The 19,143-nt window shown below is 39.8% G+C and overlaps 1 protein-coding gene across 9 annotated transcripts in view; it reads left to right on the top strand.

Annotated features, from left to right (window-relative positions):
• The window catches only part of PHLDB2 (pleckstrin homology like domain family B member 2), a 115,589-nt gene that overhangs the window by 47,792 nt on the left and 48,654 nt on the right, over nucleotides 1–19,143 (top strand). For 8 of the 9 annotated variants that reach the window (XM_061628086.1, XM_061628088.1, XM_061628090.1 and 5 more), the window contains 3 exons: nucleotides 7,989–8,372; nucleotides 11,434–11,577; nucleotides 12,659–12,796. In XM_061628086.1, coding sequence (XP_061484070.1) covers nucleotides 7,989–8,372; nucleotides 11,434–11,577; nucleotides 12,659–12,796 — 666 coding nt within the window. Of the gene's footprint in view, nucleotides 1–6,898; nucleotides 7,095–7,988; nucleotides 8,373–11,433; nucleotides 11,578–12,658; nucleotides 12,797–19,143 lie in introns of those variants that run through there. The other variant, XM_061628094.1, reaches the window with a different exon arrangement.

Below are 19,143 nucleotides of genomic sequence, written 5' to 3'. Positions count from 1 at the left end.
ATAAATATGCATAGGATTAGGCTGCAAGTGTCATAACTGGGATTGCATGGTAGAATCCTCACATGCAACCTATGTATCTCACAATGCAGAGAGATCAGTGTTTATCTGAATGTATGTCTTTCCTAATTTTTGTACACAGAGGAAGGTTGGGTGTAAGAGTATGTTCATGCAAGTATGAATAGTTCAAGGAGGTATGGTCAGATAAAACGACTGTAACTTCATTTATTTATTTATAGAATTTATAAACTGTCCCCCATTTGAAAATATTGTAGTGATGTACAAAAAAAGAAATCAAAACAAAAGACAAAGTTACAATGATAAGTATATATTATCCATCTGTAAAATCAGACGAAGTACCATTATGTTTGATTCAGCAGTTAAATCAGAAATATCCTAAGGCTACAGTCCTAAAAAATGCTTACTAGGGAGAAAAGCTCATTAAAGACAACACGTTTTGTTGTTTCGGTGCCTACAGAAGACCATCCTCTTTCAACAAGTCTTTGAAGTAGATACCTCATCCCAGTCTGTATCTGTATTGTGTTTGTTTTTAAGATTTTTTTTTTTAAAAAATATGTTTTGAGTGTTAAAAAATGTTTTGAGTGTTTTATCATTATTGTTAGCTGCCCTGGGCTCCCTTTAGGGTGGGATATAAATTTAATAATCAATAAATAAAATGAAGACAGTTGTACTTACATTTGAGCAAACATGAATAGGATTGTACTGCTAATTTGGTTATTTCTACCAGTTGTTGCCTGCCTAATTACTTTGAAACCATTATTTCAAGCTGGTTTCCCTAAAACCTTGAAAACAAGTCCATAAAAATTAGCTCACCAGTTGATCTGCTTGTCTGTGCATACCCATGTTAGTCATTTGTTAGTCAGCATAAAATAGCAACAGCTTCCTCACTGGTTCTTATTTACCCTTGGGCCAAAGCAGACATGATGTGTGATCTCTATGATTAGGATATTCCAATGTTAATTTCATGGTTAAGCTTTTATTTTTTTTATTAAATGGGAGGGAGAGAACCATGTATGCCACCTTCAGCTCCTGGGGGGGGGAGTGGGATAGAAATGCAATAAATGAATAAAATAATACTTAAAAGTGACAGTGTGGTCTGCTGATTGGTTGGTGAAAGCAGCACCAGAGGAAGAATTGTTGAACTCTTTCTCCTGCCCTATATTTCTGATCTAAACACACACACATCCTGCCCCCAGGCAGCTATAAGCTGCACTCCCAATAAGACAGATAAATGATTAGCAGTCCAGGAGTTGCTCCAATTTCCTGAGGTGTGCATAGATCCTTGCTTACCAAGCAGAGTTAAAGCATAGATTTAACCCATGAAAGCAGAAGATCCCTCCATTTCCACTGCAAGGCTAGCTCTGTTTTTGGTATATCAATTCAGCAATAGTAGTCTATATATCAGAACCTCCCTTCTGTATATGAGCTCATGGCACTGACCCTTTCAACAAGTTCTGCGTGTCTGACAGAGGCAGTGCTGAATGACTGTATTCGGGGATCTTTGGACAACATGTGGCCAAATAGTTTGGCCCAGTTAAATTTGTTTCTCTGTGTTAATAAATGTAGAAGCATCTGGCCTCTTTTTTTCTTGCTTGGCTCCAGCTGCTGACAAGCTGAAGTTAGGGCACTACTGCTGGTCAAAACAATGAGATACTGTATTGATAGTTCTGCCTCTGGTGGTCAAGTTGAGTAAAATCAGTTTTAGTGCATTCTTATTTAAGGAAGTGCACAGTTTTACCTCTAGATGGTGCTACTTAACTAAAAATTCTGAAATAGAGTTTGATACTCACAAGCACACATATGGTTGGTTTCTGTTGTATTACATCCCATCTCAGTGATTAAAATGGCAGCTTAAAATGGGCATCTTTGCATTCCAGATCAATGGAATGGATGAAATCCATTGTAGCACTGAGATCAGAAAATAGATCCTCTCTCAAGAGTAGCCTGAAGGATCACCATGACACAGAGCTGAGAGATAGGGCCCTCTGCCTCCTCTTAAGAATAAAAGACAGCATTTCCAGCACCATCCCCCTGAAGAACTGGAGTGGGGAGGGTTGGGAATGCTGATTGTGTGTCTGTGCATCACACACAGAGAGAGTTGTATGCTGGTGTGAGGGAGAGAAAGGGAGGGAATGTGTGTGTTTCTGCATAAACGAGGGATGGAAGATCTGTCCATTTCTGTTTTCTCTGTTTCTCATTTTTCCAAGCTTAGATTCAGTTCTCCATGTTTCTGCAGCAATCTGTGATTTTTTAAAAAATCATCATGAAAATCTCCAGCATTTTAGTGGAAATTTATCCAAATAAACACATTTTTGTAGGCAGTTTTGACTAATGTAATAATTACAAGCAATTTCTCATCATCTAATTTATTTTTGTATTTTATTTTCATCCATATACTCATTGTTATGCACACTTTCCCCTAACACATGCATTTTTGTAAACATTGTTTGGTTGACGAACTGCATTGCAAAATTCAAATAAGTGTGAATTTTGAAGGATGGGTATGTTTTGATTCTCATATTGTTTCAGAAATAAATAATAATAATAATAAAATTTAATTTATGTGTCGCCTATCTGGCCGATGGCAACTCTAGGCGACGTACATATAATAAATGCAGCAAAATACAATACAGTAAAATACAATACAACAATATAAATTAAGATAACAACAATACAGGGTAGGAGGCATTTTGATCATAAGAACATTAAGCTTCCCCAGAAGTCCCAAAAGCCTGTTGAAAAAGCCAGGTCTTTAAGGCCTTGCGGAACATATTCAGGGAAGAGGCGTGCCGAAGATCTTGTGGGAGGGAGTTCCAGAGGGTGGGGGCCGCCACTGAAAAGGCCCTCTCTCTAGTTCCCACCAATCTAGCTGATTTGGTTGGCGGGACTGAGAGAAGGCCTTGTATGGCCGATCTTGTCAGGCGGCATAATTGGATAAATATGAAAGGTTAGGCTTGAAATGGAAACTGAATTGAATTTCTTGCCCATCCCTAGTGTATATATGCATACATTGGCCATGCCCATCATTGGCATGTGGGCTTTGGAGGGGTGTCTGACCATCAGTGCGACTGTTGGGCTGAAAAAGGTTAGCCACTGCTACATTATATAATAGTATGCATTTTTATTTATTTTCTAGAATGATTATGTTCTGCTTGACTTAATTCTTGAAGGGTAGAATTATACTACTATTTCTAATGGGCATGTAATTCCTCACTGCATAGTGCATTTAACCTTGGGGGATAGTAGCTTCTGAACACACGGTCATTACCCTGCTTGGGAATCTTGGTGACCAAACAAGAATAATTTGTTTGCTCACCATGTAGTCAGAGGCTATAAACATTGTCTATGTAGATAGAGGTTCATGTGAATTTGTAAACAGCCACCATGTGACAAATAGTTGTGTGCTTCTACTGTAAATAACAGTGCTATATTGCCATTTCTTGGCTGCTTTAAATAAAATCATCTTGGTGCATTTGGAAATTGTTCTAGGCTTTTAGAAGGAGGGGCAACTTTACCATTTGGTGGTTACAGAAGATGGATGTATTTTTTCCATCTTGGCAGCATCGTGTTATGTATGGTGCTGTTTTTTGTTTATTCATCTCCTTGTACCACAGAGCTGTCAAGGAGGCTTACAACAATACAAAGAAGGAAAAACTATATGTAATAAAAAGTGATCACACGCTAATTCCCAACAATTAAAAAGCCCCATTTCCCAGATGCATCAGACTGATCATTGTTGAAACAACAGATTAATGAAAATCAAGCAGCAGAAGAGAAAATTAAAATCAAATGCCTGGGAGTAGACCTTGACTTCCAGACAGGCTTTTATTTGTACAAAATTTGGTTCCTATCCTACACTTTCTAGTGCAAGAAGTCCAATAAGAAAAATGACAGGAAAATGTATGATGATAACAATACAGTAACAACAGCACAATAGGGAAAGGCCATAGCTTAGTGCTGGAGCATCAGCTTTGCATGGAGAAGGTCCCAGGTTCAATCCCTGGCATCTCCAGGTATAGGGTGGAAAGCTTCCTGTCTGAAACCCTGAAGATCCACTGCCACTCAGTGTAGGCAATGCGGAGTTAGATGGACCAATGGTCTGATTCAGTATAAGGCAGATTCCTATGTTCCTAACTGCTAGCTCAGTGCCGGATGAATGCTCAATAAATGACATTATCTAACTGCTGTGCAAGTTTTGGATGAACATATTAGAATGAATGTTCAATAAAAAGCTGCCCTGGAAGCTCCCTTGGTCTCACAAAAAAGAGATAGTACTGCCAGCATAAGGCAGCATTTCCTGTGGAGGGCATTCCATAGACAAGGAGCCACTACTGAAAAGGCTCTCTCTCTTTTGTCTCCACCCTTCTGCCAGAGAGGACACTTGGAGAAGGACCTCCATTGATAAAATTAGGGTCTGGGCAGGTTTATATGGGAATATACTCTCCTTAAGGTAGTGGGATCCTGAGCCATTAAAACCTTTTTAAGGTTTTAATGCACTTCTTAACCAGCACTTCTTAATGAGGCATTGATCCCATTGTTGTGCTACTCATGTGCGTCCCACGTATCATGTGGTGTGTTGTTAGTATTCATTTTAAGGGAAGAAGGGAAGACCTCCGCAATGCAGCGCACCAGACAACAGACAAGGGAAGGGGCAAAGGACAGCAGAGGGCAGCAGTGCAACTGAGGAAAATGTCAGGAAAAGTAAGATGGCGGATTCACTGGGGCTGAACCAAGATTAAAGAGGACTGGCTATTGAGCATGGCAACTACGGGAGAAGTTAAAGACACAGTCTTAGTATTTCTCTTAGGAAATACTATGGTGTTGTTTTTTTTAAAAAAAAGTGCTGTTGCTCTGAAGACTTAAGCGTATTCTTGTTCCCTTAATGCCACATAAATGCACCTCACTAGCTTAGACTGCATTCAACAGATAAGTAGAGTTTATGGCTGCCAATAAGCTACTGGACCAAATTAAGAAACTTGCGTTAGTACACAAAACCCTAAATAACTTAGGACCAGGATACTTTAAAGGTCTTCTTACCACTTATGTTCCTGACTGGTCATGGAAGGGCATTGTTAGTGATTCCTCATGCCCCTGAGATCTACTCTGCTATCGCCATAAGAAGGGTTTTAGCATAGTAGCACCCATTATCTGGAATTCCTTCCCTATTGATATTAGATAAACTGCAACAATGGTATTGTGTGCATCCCAATTTCCGAATGGTGCAAGACTTACAGGAGTTTCTGCGCTTACCTGGGGTTTGGTTTCCTTGGAATGAAGGCCAGCAGAGACTGTGGTGTCTTTATGATATATGGCTTATTTACACATATATATCACCTGAACATAAGATGGAGGAGTTCTCAGCATTAACACTCCAACAGATCTTGCTTTCCTATTAGGCTTCCAGGGTAGTGCCCCAAAGCCACGGGGTAGATCTACAGGGTTGTCCTTCTAGGACAGCCTTTCCCAACTAGTGGGCCACCAGATGTTGTTGGACCACAATTCCCATCTTTCCTGACCATTGGCAATGCTGGCTGAGGCTGATGGGAGTTGTGATCCAACAACATCTGGAGGCACACTAGTTGGGAAAGGCTGTTCTAGTTTTATCACAAACTGTCACCCATACAACATCGCCAAATTTCAGCCAGTTACCACTTATTTTATTCAATATGCGTGAAGAAAGGAGCAACGTATACTGCTCTGCATAAGTGTTTTTTGGCTCAAGGTGCTTTGGTACTGTCAAGCACTCTTGTGGTGACAAAAAAGAAAGGTTTCTGAGGTACAAAGTGACTCCTTTCTTCCATTGGAAATCTCACTGGGGTCCAAATATACCCCAAAGTCAGCCAGTGTGACTTTTTTGCCAGGTCTGCATGAGGGTTAATTGAAAGGAAGTATATTGCAGAAAATATAGTGTACATAAAGTCTTACAGTCTAATGGGAAGTATTCAGCCCCAGGTGAGACCCTTGAATGACATCTAACAATTTCATTGGGCTTTGCTAATCTACTTAATTTCATGGTGGATTGTTCCCCTTTGAATCTTGAACCCATATAGAACAAATGGTAGTCTGTAATATTTTATGAAATATAGAGTGCTCATAAAAATAAAACTTTTGACTATTTGTGGCTGTTAATTCTTGTAAGTCTTCTAGTTGCTGCTCTGTTTTCCTGACTTGCAAAACAAAATTTAAATTTATGGCATGAGCAGAATGCAGGTGCTAGCAGCCAATCAAACGATACGAGTAGACAGCACAAAATAGCAGCCGACAGAACTTCCTGTGCATAAGCTTTTTCAGACCACGTTGTGTATGTCGAAATAGCAACCAGGCAACACATTCTCCTATTACCCCTGTAGCAAAGGAAGCTACTATATTTGTTACTTAGGTATAGAGGCGTTCTTGTAAGTATGGACACTTAGCGACTTGTGTTTCTCACCAAAACTGCCAGTATTAAGCAGTTTTCAGCTTTCCCATGATCAAGTTTAAGATCTTCCTCTGTGTGCTTTCCATTTGAAGTATCAGCAGATTTTGTTTTTCCAAAGAGGTTTTTCTCTGCATTCACAGTGGATGGGGATCAGTTCTTAAAATCTTGAGATTCTGAAAAATTTTCTCAGGTTTTTTTAAAAACATCATTCACCCTGGAGCACGTGAGCTTGGTGCATTCTAGGCTGTGTTGTAAGAACTGGTGAAGTGCTAAACTCACCCTCTTGCATTTGAGCTAGACTAAGGTGAACTGCAGCCGTGCAGGCTTCCATTTGATATGTCCTGTCTTCCAAAGAGTGGGTGAGGAGAGACGCCAAAGCGGACATATCCTGTCTCTCTGTGTGGGGGTGGAGTGTTGTTTATCCCAACTGTTGCAGTGAAGGTATAGCAAAAGTGCCAGGCACAGTGGCCTCTTGCAGCATCAAGGGATGGATAAATGTTGGAGTTCCTGGCTGGCAGTTAGACGGTGCTTTCAGAAATGGGTTGGCTTCTCAAAGAAGACAGGCTTGAGTGGAAGAGAGCAGATGTGGGCCAAGCGAACGAAGAGGGAGCTGGAGGCTTGTGGAGAAAGTGCATGGAGGGAGCAAAGGATTTTGGAGGTGCAAGAATTTCATTGTCATTTTGCCTTTGTAGTTTACTGTCGGGCGGGGGGAGAAGAGGAACTCAGCAGGCCTTACTAATTAGCAAGCATGCATAGGCATGGGCTGCATGTAATCCATGCTTTTTCCTTCTATTCTTACTTTTGAATTTTCAGACATTGAAGTTGAATACATTCTTGGGTCATGTTAAGGTTAAAGGAACACTTGTTGACACTATAAAATTTAGGTAGCTGACAGGTAAGACTTTCTTACCCTAGGTAACATGTCAATATTAGTGTTTCTGAATGCAAGGGTAAGGCTACTGTAACATGTTTAACTTGTATCCTGAAGAACAATCCCTTTAAAATTGTGACTTTATATTGTCCTTGAAGGTATGTAAAGCCACATGTTAAGTATAGCTTCCTCAAGTGTATGGTGTTGTAATTCAGCCAGTCTTGCAATTGCTTGAACTGCACAAGTACAGAGTATTCATGTGTCAAAATATATTTTGCAGGGTTTCTCAACAGATGTGATTCAGCACTCACATTGGAGTACTCTTAATCCTCCGTAGTTTGTCTAGGATTCTAACATTCAAAGAGCCCTTTTCAGTGAATGTTGATAACCCTTCATGAGAAGATTTGCAATCCATTGTTTTCTGTGGGTGCTCATAATTTCCTAAAAGCTGATACCTTACATGCCTTTTCCATATTGTGCATTTAAAATTATAATGTTTGCATGTACTGTGTGTGAGAAGTATGTTTGATTGAAACTTGTGTCTACATCCCAAGATACATATTTTAGGATCAGTGTGCCATATCATCAAGCTATCCTCTTTCATGTAACTTGGTAGTATTGATTTCTGTATGTATCCTATCCTTCACCTTTAATATTTTTCATTATTACTTTCAATGTTAGGAACGCCAACGGTTGGAGACCATTCTTAACTTGTGTGCAGAATATTCCAAGCCGGACAATGACCCTGACACTGTCACAACTGTAGCTGATGTTCAAAAAATTAATAAAGAACTTGAAAAGCTTCAGCTATCTGATGAAGATTCTGTATTTGAAGTTTCTCAGATGACTCCCGAAACAAGATTCAGAAACCACTTGCAGTCGCCTGCTGGAGATTCTGACTTCTCTGAATTCAGTGATCTTGGTCCAAATGTTATGGAGTTCTTTTCCCCTAGAGGGATCAGAACAAATAAACATTTAGGTGACAACAGGACAACTTCACCTTTACCACCTTCTCCCTTTTTGAAGAGTGTCAATGAATCTTCCTACCTAAGTATCTTGTCAAAGGTAATGGCAAATGTTTTGTAAGAACTGGTTGGAGATCCTGTTCTGTATTAGAACTGTTTCCGTGCTTTTGCCAAAGGAAAAAAGAGTTAAAATGTATAACTTCCTATCATAAGTCTGTATTTTATTTTTATTTTTTTAGCTTTGCATCAAGAACGGTCAGTTTTAAGACCACAGTCCAGTGAAGTGCACAGTTACACCATTAAAGTCTTTTCTGAATAGCAATATTTCCTCTTTAGGGGCAGGTTCCAGTGCAGGTAGTGACTGACTGTCACTGCCAAGGAGCAAGTAAAGAGAGGGTCTGTGTGATTTTTAGCTGCTGCCGCTGTTTAACAACCAAAGAGTTCATGTAGTAGTGCAGGCTACATGCAGAGCAGATCTGAACCAGGCTCTTCACACACACACACACGCCCTGGCTGCCACACAGTGGTGGCATCCAGGAAGTGCACAGTCCCTTTGGCAGTATTCAGTATGACACATGGAAGTACAGCATGCATCTCTTGCAAAAGGCCACAATCAGATCAACAGTGAAAAATAAAGTAGGTGACATTTTTCCTTTCGGTGCTGGTATGTGGTCCAAATAAAATGACAAATATCTTTTCAGTTACAGTAGTTCTTTTTTTATGCCTCTGGCCATTACTTTTTTATTTAGGGAAGTTTATCAGAGGCAGTAAGTTGTTCACTTTCAAAGTGGCCTGGGTTAATCTGCTTGTCCACATCTGTGGTGTGATATGATCAGTGGCCTCCAGGAACCACAAAATGTTTAATGTCAGATAGAAAAGAAAAATTAGGGTGGGAGGAGAGTGAATTGGCCTGCTTACATCTTATGGTATCCTATCTTGGTGGATGGCATAGCTTGCTAGAATTGTCAACAGGAGCAATCCAGTTGCTGGGTGAGGATTTACTGCATCATTTTGTTGTACATTCCACTAGTAACATAGATTAGCAGACAGTTAATGGTCATGGAAAGGAAATCCAAGTTGCAGTCTTTGAGATATCACTACCTATTAGCTAATCTGGCTTCATTTTTTTAAAAAGCGAGGCCCTAACCTTCAAACCATAGTTTAACTGCTGTGGTATCATGGAACGTTCATAACATACTAACTGTTCAGAAGTTTAAACACTCTGCATAGAGCTCCAAAGCAGCAGATGTTGCTATGTGCTGTTGGTGGAAAGGGAATCATAGAAACAGGAAGGTATTATTGTTGCAGCAGTACCAACTGTGTTAGGCTGAGGCTGAGGATAGTTCTGCTGACTTCTTCCTCATGGTACTGTAAATAAATTCCTGGAATTACTCAGGGCACCCTTTGTAAGTGTTGGCTGGTAGCTCCATGCCAGTGGGGCAGTGGAATCCGCTCCGGGTTTTAGTCTGAACTTGCCTCCTTGAAAGTTTGGGCTAAAACCTTGAGTGGATTCCACTGCCTCACTGACATAGAGCTACCAGCTGACCCTGCACTTTGTGCTTCTTTCCCTCTCAGAACACACAGGTGATGAACACAGACTTAATTTCCTGGGCCACACCTCCACTCTGGTCTACAGTGACCATTATCTGCTCAAGACCCACTGAAATTAGTAGAAGTTCTTTAAGAATTCTCATTCATTTCTAAGGGATGTCCACAGGAGAATCTGAAGATGGACTGTGTTTGTCTGCAGTAAAGAATAATTATCATTATAGGATAGCAAAAACAGCATTATTTTGGGTTTGGAGCTCAAAGACTGGAATCACAAATAAAAGAAATGTAATCTTTACTTAGTGCAAGGAATACTCTTTTTCTTGCTACAGAGATAAGGAAAGGGCTAGCACATACTACACAATATCAATATTCCAAGAATACAATGAAACATTTATTTTACTTTTTGTTGGTTTTGTTTTAACCAAAAATTGAAGAGTATGGAGGAATTGTGTTTGTATTCATAATCACAAGCTATTAGGGTTAAGAATACCAACCTGGGAGAGTTATTACACCTAAGAACATAACAGCCCTGTTGGATCAGGCCAATGGCCCATCTAGTTCAGCATCCTGTTCTCACAGCGGCCAACCAGAGGCCCATGAGAAACCTGCAAGCAGGTTCTGAGCAGCCCTCTCCCCTCCTGTGCAGCACTCTTCCCACTTGTCATGTGACCAGTTGTGTTTCAGCTATAATTAATATGGGGCAGTATTCAAGTAACCTTTTGCACTAGTAGGATTGTGGTCTTGCATCTCTTCCATATGGTTGAACGTTGCCTTCCATAAGTGAGGGACCCTGTTGTTAATTCTCCACTTGGAAGATGAAATCCAAGAGGCATTGTCAGAATTAGCCAAGCAGGATGCTTGTGATAAGGAGGCTTTCCTGCTAGGATTACTTGAGCTAGCAAGAAATACAGTTTGTTAAAAAAAGTTCTTCTGTTATACTGTTGTAATAGCAATAGCAGCAATTGCTTGAATGAAATCCATTATTTGTTCTAAAATGCCAGAGTTCCAGCTACTAAACTGCATTGTTTAATCTTAATATGAGAGAAGGGCATATGTTTTAGCAATGTAAAACAAAGGACAGTGAATAGGAGCTAAGTACTGGGTATAGTTCTGATAGTGAGAAATACTCTTGTGACCATATGCAGATAATCTGCCACCTGAAGACTAGCCAGCCCTGTTTTGAAAACAAAATCCACAGTCAGGTAGGACACTAGGACATAGCCATAGGTTCAGAAAATGTGTTTCTGATTGTTGTGCTATCATTCTCTGTCTGTGCTATGGTTTAACCTACAGGAGTTTGATCCAGGAAATAGTTGCCCAGAAAACAACTGTTTTTGTATTTGCCAAGATTGCCCAATAGGGAAGTGAGGACAGAATTATGAAAGAGTGTCTTTGCAGAATATGACAAAACAAGATTAATAAAGAAGGGAGAAGATCTGATTTATAAAGGGTAATTATGTTGTGGTTGGTCTTAATCCATTGATGTAAGCAAAGTTTTGTAGCTGGTATTTTTCGTTAATCCCAGGGGTGGCCAGGGGAGAAAGTGATAGGAAAATGCATATTTGAGAACTTGTATTTTTTTAAAAGTACAATACATTGCTTTATTGCAGGCACCAGAGTGTATAAGTGATGAACAAAGAGCGCTGGAGCTTAATCAGATGGAAGAACAACGCATTATAATACTGAATAACTTGGAAGAACTTGAACAGAAGATCAAAGATTTAAATGATCAGATGGATGAGTCCTCCAGAGAGGTTTAAGACATATTTTCCTTATTTTTCTTACCTGATTTGAACATTCACCTTGCTATAAGATGATGCACACATACATTCAACATGTTTATACAGATTACTGAAAGACTGATTCATGTAAAGGCTATTCTCCACTCTCACACATTTAGTGAAGGCTGAAGGCTGGGTATAGTTCTGAGAGTGAGATTAGTTGGGCCCCTGATGCCAATGCACCCACTGGCCACACCCCTTAGCACCAATACCTTTGCAATTAGTTTCATGCAAATGAGAACCCAACTACAGCTTTCCCTCCAAGGTGGGGAGTAGTATAGCTCTTTGTGTTTGCGTGTGTAAGTGTGTGCGGGGCTGCATCTTGGCATCCAGTCCTTACATGATGCACTTGATCCTCAGGTACAGAGTCCTAGTTTATGTACTTGTAGTGCTATCCTGTACTCAGGATTACTCAGACATATATCCCACTATATTCATTAGGACTTATGCTCTAAAAGTGTGCTTAGGATTGCAATGTTAAGCAAGTTACTTGGCAGGACATGTCAGTCCTAAATATAGTATTTGATACTTCACATTTTGCAAATATGAACTGCAAAGTATTACTTGAGAGTATAGCAGAGGTATCTATAGTAGCCAAAGGGTATGGAAATGAAGTGCCTTGTCTCCTTTTATTCCATTGCTCACCATTTGTTGACATAATTAAATTATAAGTTCCCATTCTGCTTTTCTTGGGATCTCACATTTGCAAACCAACCCACAGATGCCTTAATTACTATTGAGTATAATTAGTGATGGGGTGGGTGGAGGAGGACAGAGCAGCTGTTGCAAAGTGGCCAGTGCAACAACTTCCCATGAGGAAGTTAGGATACCATAAGGAAGTAGAAACAGAAGAACTAGAAAGAAAGTATTTGAAAAACAGCTAACTTTGGATTTCACCTTTCAGTAAGATGGTGCTTGTGTACATGGCTTAAAATATCTCAAGATGTGGCTTTGCATCACAGTGTTTTAAAATATGCATCATGCTTTCCTAAAGTATGTGTCAGTATTTCTTTGTGAGCTGGATTGAAACTGAGAATTGTTTTTGTGATCTTAGATGGATATGGAATGTGCCCTATTGGATGGGGAGCAGAAATCTGAAACAGCTGAACTTCTCAAGGAGAAGGAAATACTGGATCATTTAAACAGGAAGATAGCGGAGCTGGAGAGGAATGTTATTGGTGAAAAGACCAAGGTAAATAAAGTTATGATATCCCCATTTTAATTTTTGTGTGTGCAGAACTGGAGTTTCGATAAACAGTATTTAAAAAAGAAAACAGTGTCTCACAGTACATTGTTTTAGGATAAAATAAAATTGTTTGAAATAATTTAGAAGCCACTGCTATGGACTGCTCCCTAGAGTCTGCGGAAATCAAAACAGAAAGATGAATCTGGTATGGATTTTGTTGGGTATTTACATTGTATTCAGTGATTTATTGAAGAAACACACTGTTACTAAGATAATGAAAAGTATGTGGACCTATGAAGAATAAGAACTAAAGCTGCAGTCCTATACATAGTTAACTGGGAATAAGTCCAATTGAGATTTACTTCTGAGAAGACATGGATAAGATTATAAGGGGAGAAATTTGCACTTTAATATGGTGCCCACAGTATTTTTTTTACTGTGCATGTTCAGACATTTTCTTGTTATCTGCAATGCGTTTCCTTCATGGCAGTGAAAATCTAATGTGAATTTAGCAGTTCACCTTTAATTTTATTTATCTCTCATGGCTATTTATTTTAGCCATGTACATTAAATTTTACACTTCTGTGATATGCCCTCTTAAACATATTTTTGATAACCCATTGTAGAATTCAAGTTTATAGAAAAATGAGAATCCACATAATTGCTAAATTAGGGCCATACTTGTACACCAATGCCAGTAACAAATACCCTATGGCCTTTCTTTACAAACAAACATACGGTTTGGGAATGAGTGGTGTGGAGTGAATATGTATATATAGATGAATAACCTTTCCACTGCTAGTCTGCTGTAGCTTGTCTTCTCTGCAGGGATCAAACCTCTGTCTAGAATCCTAAAGAAAAAAGATATTTGGAACAGAGTAGTGGAAGGCATAAAGAAATATTCATTTAAAAGATTAAAAGGAACAAAGCTAGGTACCTATCGAATCAGCTTTTTGGGTGCTGGGGGAAAAGCTGTAGGGTTGGCACTCACACTTTCATGGAACATCTGGGTCAAAGTAGACATGATGTTAATTGCAGAGAAATTAACATGCACCTTTTTGTCATATAAATAGCCTCTGGATCCTTGTGGTGGGACAAGGGAGCGTTGACTCTCTCCCTGCCATGATCCTTACAAAAACTGCTTCAATGAAGGTACTATTTGCATATTGAGGGAAATTCCCTTTGGCACCAATGGAGACTTCCCTTAAAGTGCAAATAGCCACTTTGTAGAGGGTTTTATTTATTTATTTAAATCAGGATCAGGACAAGGTCCCTGCAGTTCCAAGGCTGCTCAGACTTCCTTCAGTTGGTATTTACATACATGCAAGTCAATTGAATTTGCACAGTGACACATCTGGCTTGGCCATAATTAAGCCCATATAATAGGCGTAGGGAAACCTGTCCCCTGCCATGTTGTTGGACTACAATAATCCCTGAACATTGGCCACACTGGCTAGGGCTGATGGAAGTTGGAATCCAACAACATCTGAAGAGCCAAAGGTTCCCAAGGCCTGTCATAGAAGGTTATAAATGCATACTTACCAGTCGAGCAACTTTGTATGGGCTAGACACTTTATTGTGCACACAGAATTACCTCACCTGCTAGAGCATCTTCAGTGAAGAGAACAACGCCATGCTTGGAAAACACAATTTTGGGGGTTCACTGATTTGCTCCGCCTGAATAGGAAACTCCTTTCACACTGGAGTTCTGGAGCGCATCGGAATGCCCATTGTGCTGTGATCAGGGAATCAAGGTTGAGTTGTTAATTTTAATTTATGTTTTCAGTCTTTTTATTCTGAAAACTGTCTACTTTTTAAAAAGTAGACAGTGCTGGGACGTCTATTTTTTCCTGCTGGGAAAGGATGATCTTGACACACTTATCCATGCCTTCCTAAACTTCAAATTAGATAATGGGAATGCCTCTGAAAAGTGAAATTTGTTTGCGTTCAGAATATGGCAGCTAGGTCATTAACTTGGCACTAATAAGGCATTCTTAAAGTTCTTTGCTGGCTTCCACTTTGTTTGCGGACACAATTCAAAGTGCTGATGCTGACCAATAAAACACTATAACCAGTTTTGGACCAGGATGCATGAAGGATCAACTGCTTCCGTATGAAGTTGTCCATTTGTTGAAGTCACCATCAGAGCCCCTGCTCTGGGTGCTTTTGTTTTCAGAGGATAGACAGGTGGCTCCCAGAGAGCGAGTGTGTGCTTGTTTCCATTCCATGGCCAGAAAGAGAGTTCAACTTATAGAAGACTCTGCTCTTTGAATGCAACCTCTTCCTGTTCACCAAATAGCACAGGTTGTATCCAACTAAGCCCTACTCAGAGTACACTCATTGAGATCAATGGACCTAAGTTAATAACACCTACTGATTTCAGTGGGTCTACTCTGAGTAGGGCATAGTTTAATATAACCCAATGTTTGGATCCAACTTAGGATCTTTACTGTATTGGCATCAGACGTTAGCGAGATTGAAAAAAAAATAAAAGCAGGGTAGAAATATTTTAAATGAAACAGCAACAGCAATAAATCTTATTTAATAAACCCAGCAGAACAATGCTTTAAGGGTATTATTGGTCGAAATGAATCTCCTCTTTGTTTATTATGGGATGGGGAACTGCATCAGACTGGTGGGACAGATCTAGAACTAGGCCACCCAACACGGGCCACCCAACATGGGCCACTTTAGACAGGTGGGTATAAAACAAAGGTTTACACAGACCCCAGACCCCATCCGGGTGCAGTTAGAATGCAGCTTGACGTACACAGGAGATATGCCCATGTATCTGCCTCCTGGCATTACCTGCCTCGTTAGGATTGCTGTGTATGTTTTGCTTTTTAACGCAGTATTCCTGAAAGAACTGTTGGATAAATTATTTTATAGCTTCTAGTAGTATTTTGGGGATAGTTGTAATTTTGGGGATAGTTGTAATGAGCAGCGGTAGTTTATACTTGCATTCTTACCAAATACCATTTTGACTCCTTCAGTATCTTGCTTCCATCTTAAACCCCATGTGGTATCAGTGCCCCACTCATATTCCATTTTCTGGTATGGCTGTTAGCTTCTGAACAGCTGTTTTGATTTGTTCCACCAGTGAATGTAGTGTTGTGAATAGTGATATCTGTGTATAGCTTATGAAATATAAAACCAATTTCATTCATAAAAAATATAGCTCAAATGATGGGCAATTCTGTTTTGTGGTGGTGATAGCTTGATGTTTATAGAGTTAAGGCTGGAATTAATTGTTGATCTAGGCACCTGTTTAATGGGAAGTCTTACACAAGGTTCATCTGACCGTTTCAAAGCACCTGTTTCAGAAGCTTGTGAAATTCTTAAGAGATATCAGGAATGAAAACATAATCAGTTTTCCATTTGAGTGCTTAAAATAGACTAAAGGAAGGATTTTCATATTGCTTATAATTTTAGTCATCTCCTTTGAAGACCATAGACACGATTCAAAGAACTGCAGAATTTTGAACTGTTCATGCATTTGCAGTCATGAATAGTGGTTTACTACAAGGCAAACTGCACAGTTCTGCAACCATTAAAAAAAGAAATTGCACAATCACAACCCCCTGAGTAAATTTATATTGTTATCCAAATATTTTGAATAAAACTGTACCTAGCTGATTTCTTAATTTGCAAGAAGAAACTAAATTCAGCATCAGCAAAATTGCAACATTATGAGAGTACCGTTAGGTTAAGTTAGGCTGTATACTATTTGCTAATGTGGAATAGAAGTTGAAGGATCAGTGGGGTATAGGCAGGTATCAGGAGAAAGTACATTTAAGACAATTAGCACAAAAGAAGAGCCTTGCTGGATTAAACCAAAGGTCCACATAGTGAACACAATGGCTAACCAGATGCTTCTGGGAAGCCCCCATGCAGTACATGAAGGCAACATTTGGAAGGGCCATACCTCAGTGGTAGAGCACCTGCTTTGCATGTTGAAGGTTTCAAGTTCAGTCCATGGCATCTCCAGGTAGGTCAGGGAGAGACCCATGTCTAAAACCCTGGAGTGCCACTGCCAATCAGCGTAGACAGTATTTAGCTAGATGGTCTACTGGTGTGAGTATAAGGCAGCTTCCTACATAACAGATTACATCTATTATTGGTCTCCCATACTATCTCTGGAGGTTCCATTTAGCTACTGTGTCTCATAGCCATATAGATAGACATATCTTCTTCCATGTCTGATCTTTTTTTTCTTTTCAAAAAAGGCATCTAAGCTAGTAGCCATCACCACATCGTATGGCAATGAATTCCATAAATTATCTTGTGTGCTTTGATATAACTACTCAAAATCTTCTGTGAATCAGTTTCCTTGGATGACCCTGAGTATATAATCTTCACATTATGTGTAATTCTGTGAATTTCTAATCACAGTGGCAGGGAACCTTTTTTCAGCCTCAGGGCCGCATTCCCTCACAAGCAGGCTTCAGGGGCCCAAATGCCAGTGGTGGGCAGGGCCAGGAGAAAAAGTGATAAAAGCAGCAGACCTGACTCTTGCCTTTTGTACATTCTAGCCAGGCAAAACTCAGAGGTTTCTACCTACGCATCTCTCCATCCTGGCGAACAAGAGGTAGTTGTCAGAGATCAAGTACACATTTCAGCCTGGCCAAAGCACTCGAGGAGGGTGCAGGGCAGAGTTAGTGAGGGGTGTGGTCTGGGAAGAGTCTTGAGGGCTAGATAAAGGGGCCTGGAGGGCTTCATGTGGCCTTGGAGCCTGAGGTTCCCCTTGCCCCAATCTTATCATGTCCCCCCTTATTGCCAAAGTTGTTGATTATGATAATAATTTATTGTGGTTATTCATTGCTTATTGCATAAAATGTCTCAAAGCAATTCACAATTGCAAAAAGCATACAGAATTCAAAATGTAAACTAATACCCCAAAGATAAAACATTACCCAAAACTTATGTGCTCATTTAGCTCATTATTGACTGACAGTGCTCCTCTTATTAAGTTGATGAGATTTTGATTTTCCCATCAGTGTATGTGTGTGGCTCTCTGCGTGTGTGCATGCTCACATTTTTTAATTATTTATTATTTAATTTGTATCCCACCCTTCCTCCCAGCAGGAGCCCAGGGCAGCAAACAAAGCGCTAAAAACACTTTAAAACATCATAAAAACAGATCTTAAAATACATTAAAACAAAACAGCGTTTAAAACATTTTTAAAAAAACAACTTTAAAAAAGGGTTAAAAACATTATTAAAAAACATATTAAGCAATTCTAACACAGACGCAGACTGGGATAGTTTTTTCTGATCTAAATCTCACCTTTCTTCAAGCTGTTATGTGTCATGTTGAGTCCCAGTCAGGAAAACATGCATGTGCCCATATGTTTTCTCCAGAAAAGCAGATAACAGCTTGTGGGGCTGCAGGAGGCAAATAAGTCAGAATTCAGAAGTCAGCTTTCAACAATGGTTTAAAGTTAGCTTCTCAATTCTGGCTTGTTTGGAAGCCATGAACCATGGTTTGTTTTTTCCATGTAATGGACAGCTGTGGTTAACTGTGGTTTCCTGGTTTGTTTCACCAATTGCACAAAGGGAGGAGCAAATAACCAGCAACAGAGCTGTGCATAGTTGCACAGTGCTCATGCATTGGCATACATGAATACAATGCTCATGCATTGGCATAGATGGCCACCAAGTCAGGCCATTGCTCCATCTAACTTAGTGCTGGCAACTGCAGGCAGCAGTTTCTGGGTTTCAGCTAGGAGTATTTTCAAGCCCCACTCTGAGGTGCTAGATATTAGATGGAACCTTTTACATGCAAAGCATGTGGTCTAGCACTAACTGATCTAGTAGTTAAAAGATCTTCCCTAGTTCAGTATGAACTATTCATATGGTTTCATCTTTATTCTACATTAGAAAACTATAGAAGGACAGTGTTTAGATTAGGGTCGGGCAAAAGTCCTTCTCACACACACACACACACACATTGCAAAGGTGGTGATGGGAGAGAATATTGGGAACTTTCAGAGGGAGAGGGAGATAAAAGTCAAAAGGCTTTGGTGGGGGGGTTAAAGCCAAGATGCCACTCCAAGTGATGGATTGACTGTGTCTGGCAGTTCTCTGTTGAGCACTTTGAAAATGAAGGTGAAAATGTCCCTTTGAATGCTGAATGATGATGTAGCAGTAGTGTCATCACATAGAGTTATTCCCATGGGCATCTCTGGGCCCCATCTTCAAAGCACATATTGCCATAATACCCTCTTGATTTTATACTTAAAACTGTATAATGCTGTTGATATGGCTTGTTTGGATGATCTTCCAAGACTTCATAAACAATGGTTTAATGAGTTGTGGCTATGCACTGTGACTGAGTCCTCCTTCCTCTTCCC

Source organism: Rhineura floridana, chromosome 5 (assembly GCF_030035675.1).
Source record: "Rhineura floridana isolate rRhiFlo1 chromosome 5, rRhiFlo1.hap2, whole genome shotgun sequence".
NCBI lineage: Eukaryota > Metazoa > Chordata > Lepidosauria > Squamata > Rhineuridae > Rhineura > Rhineura floridana.
This window is presented reverse-complemented; position numbering and strand designations above follow the sequence as displayed.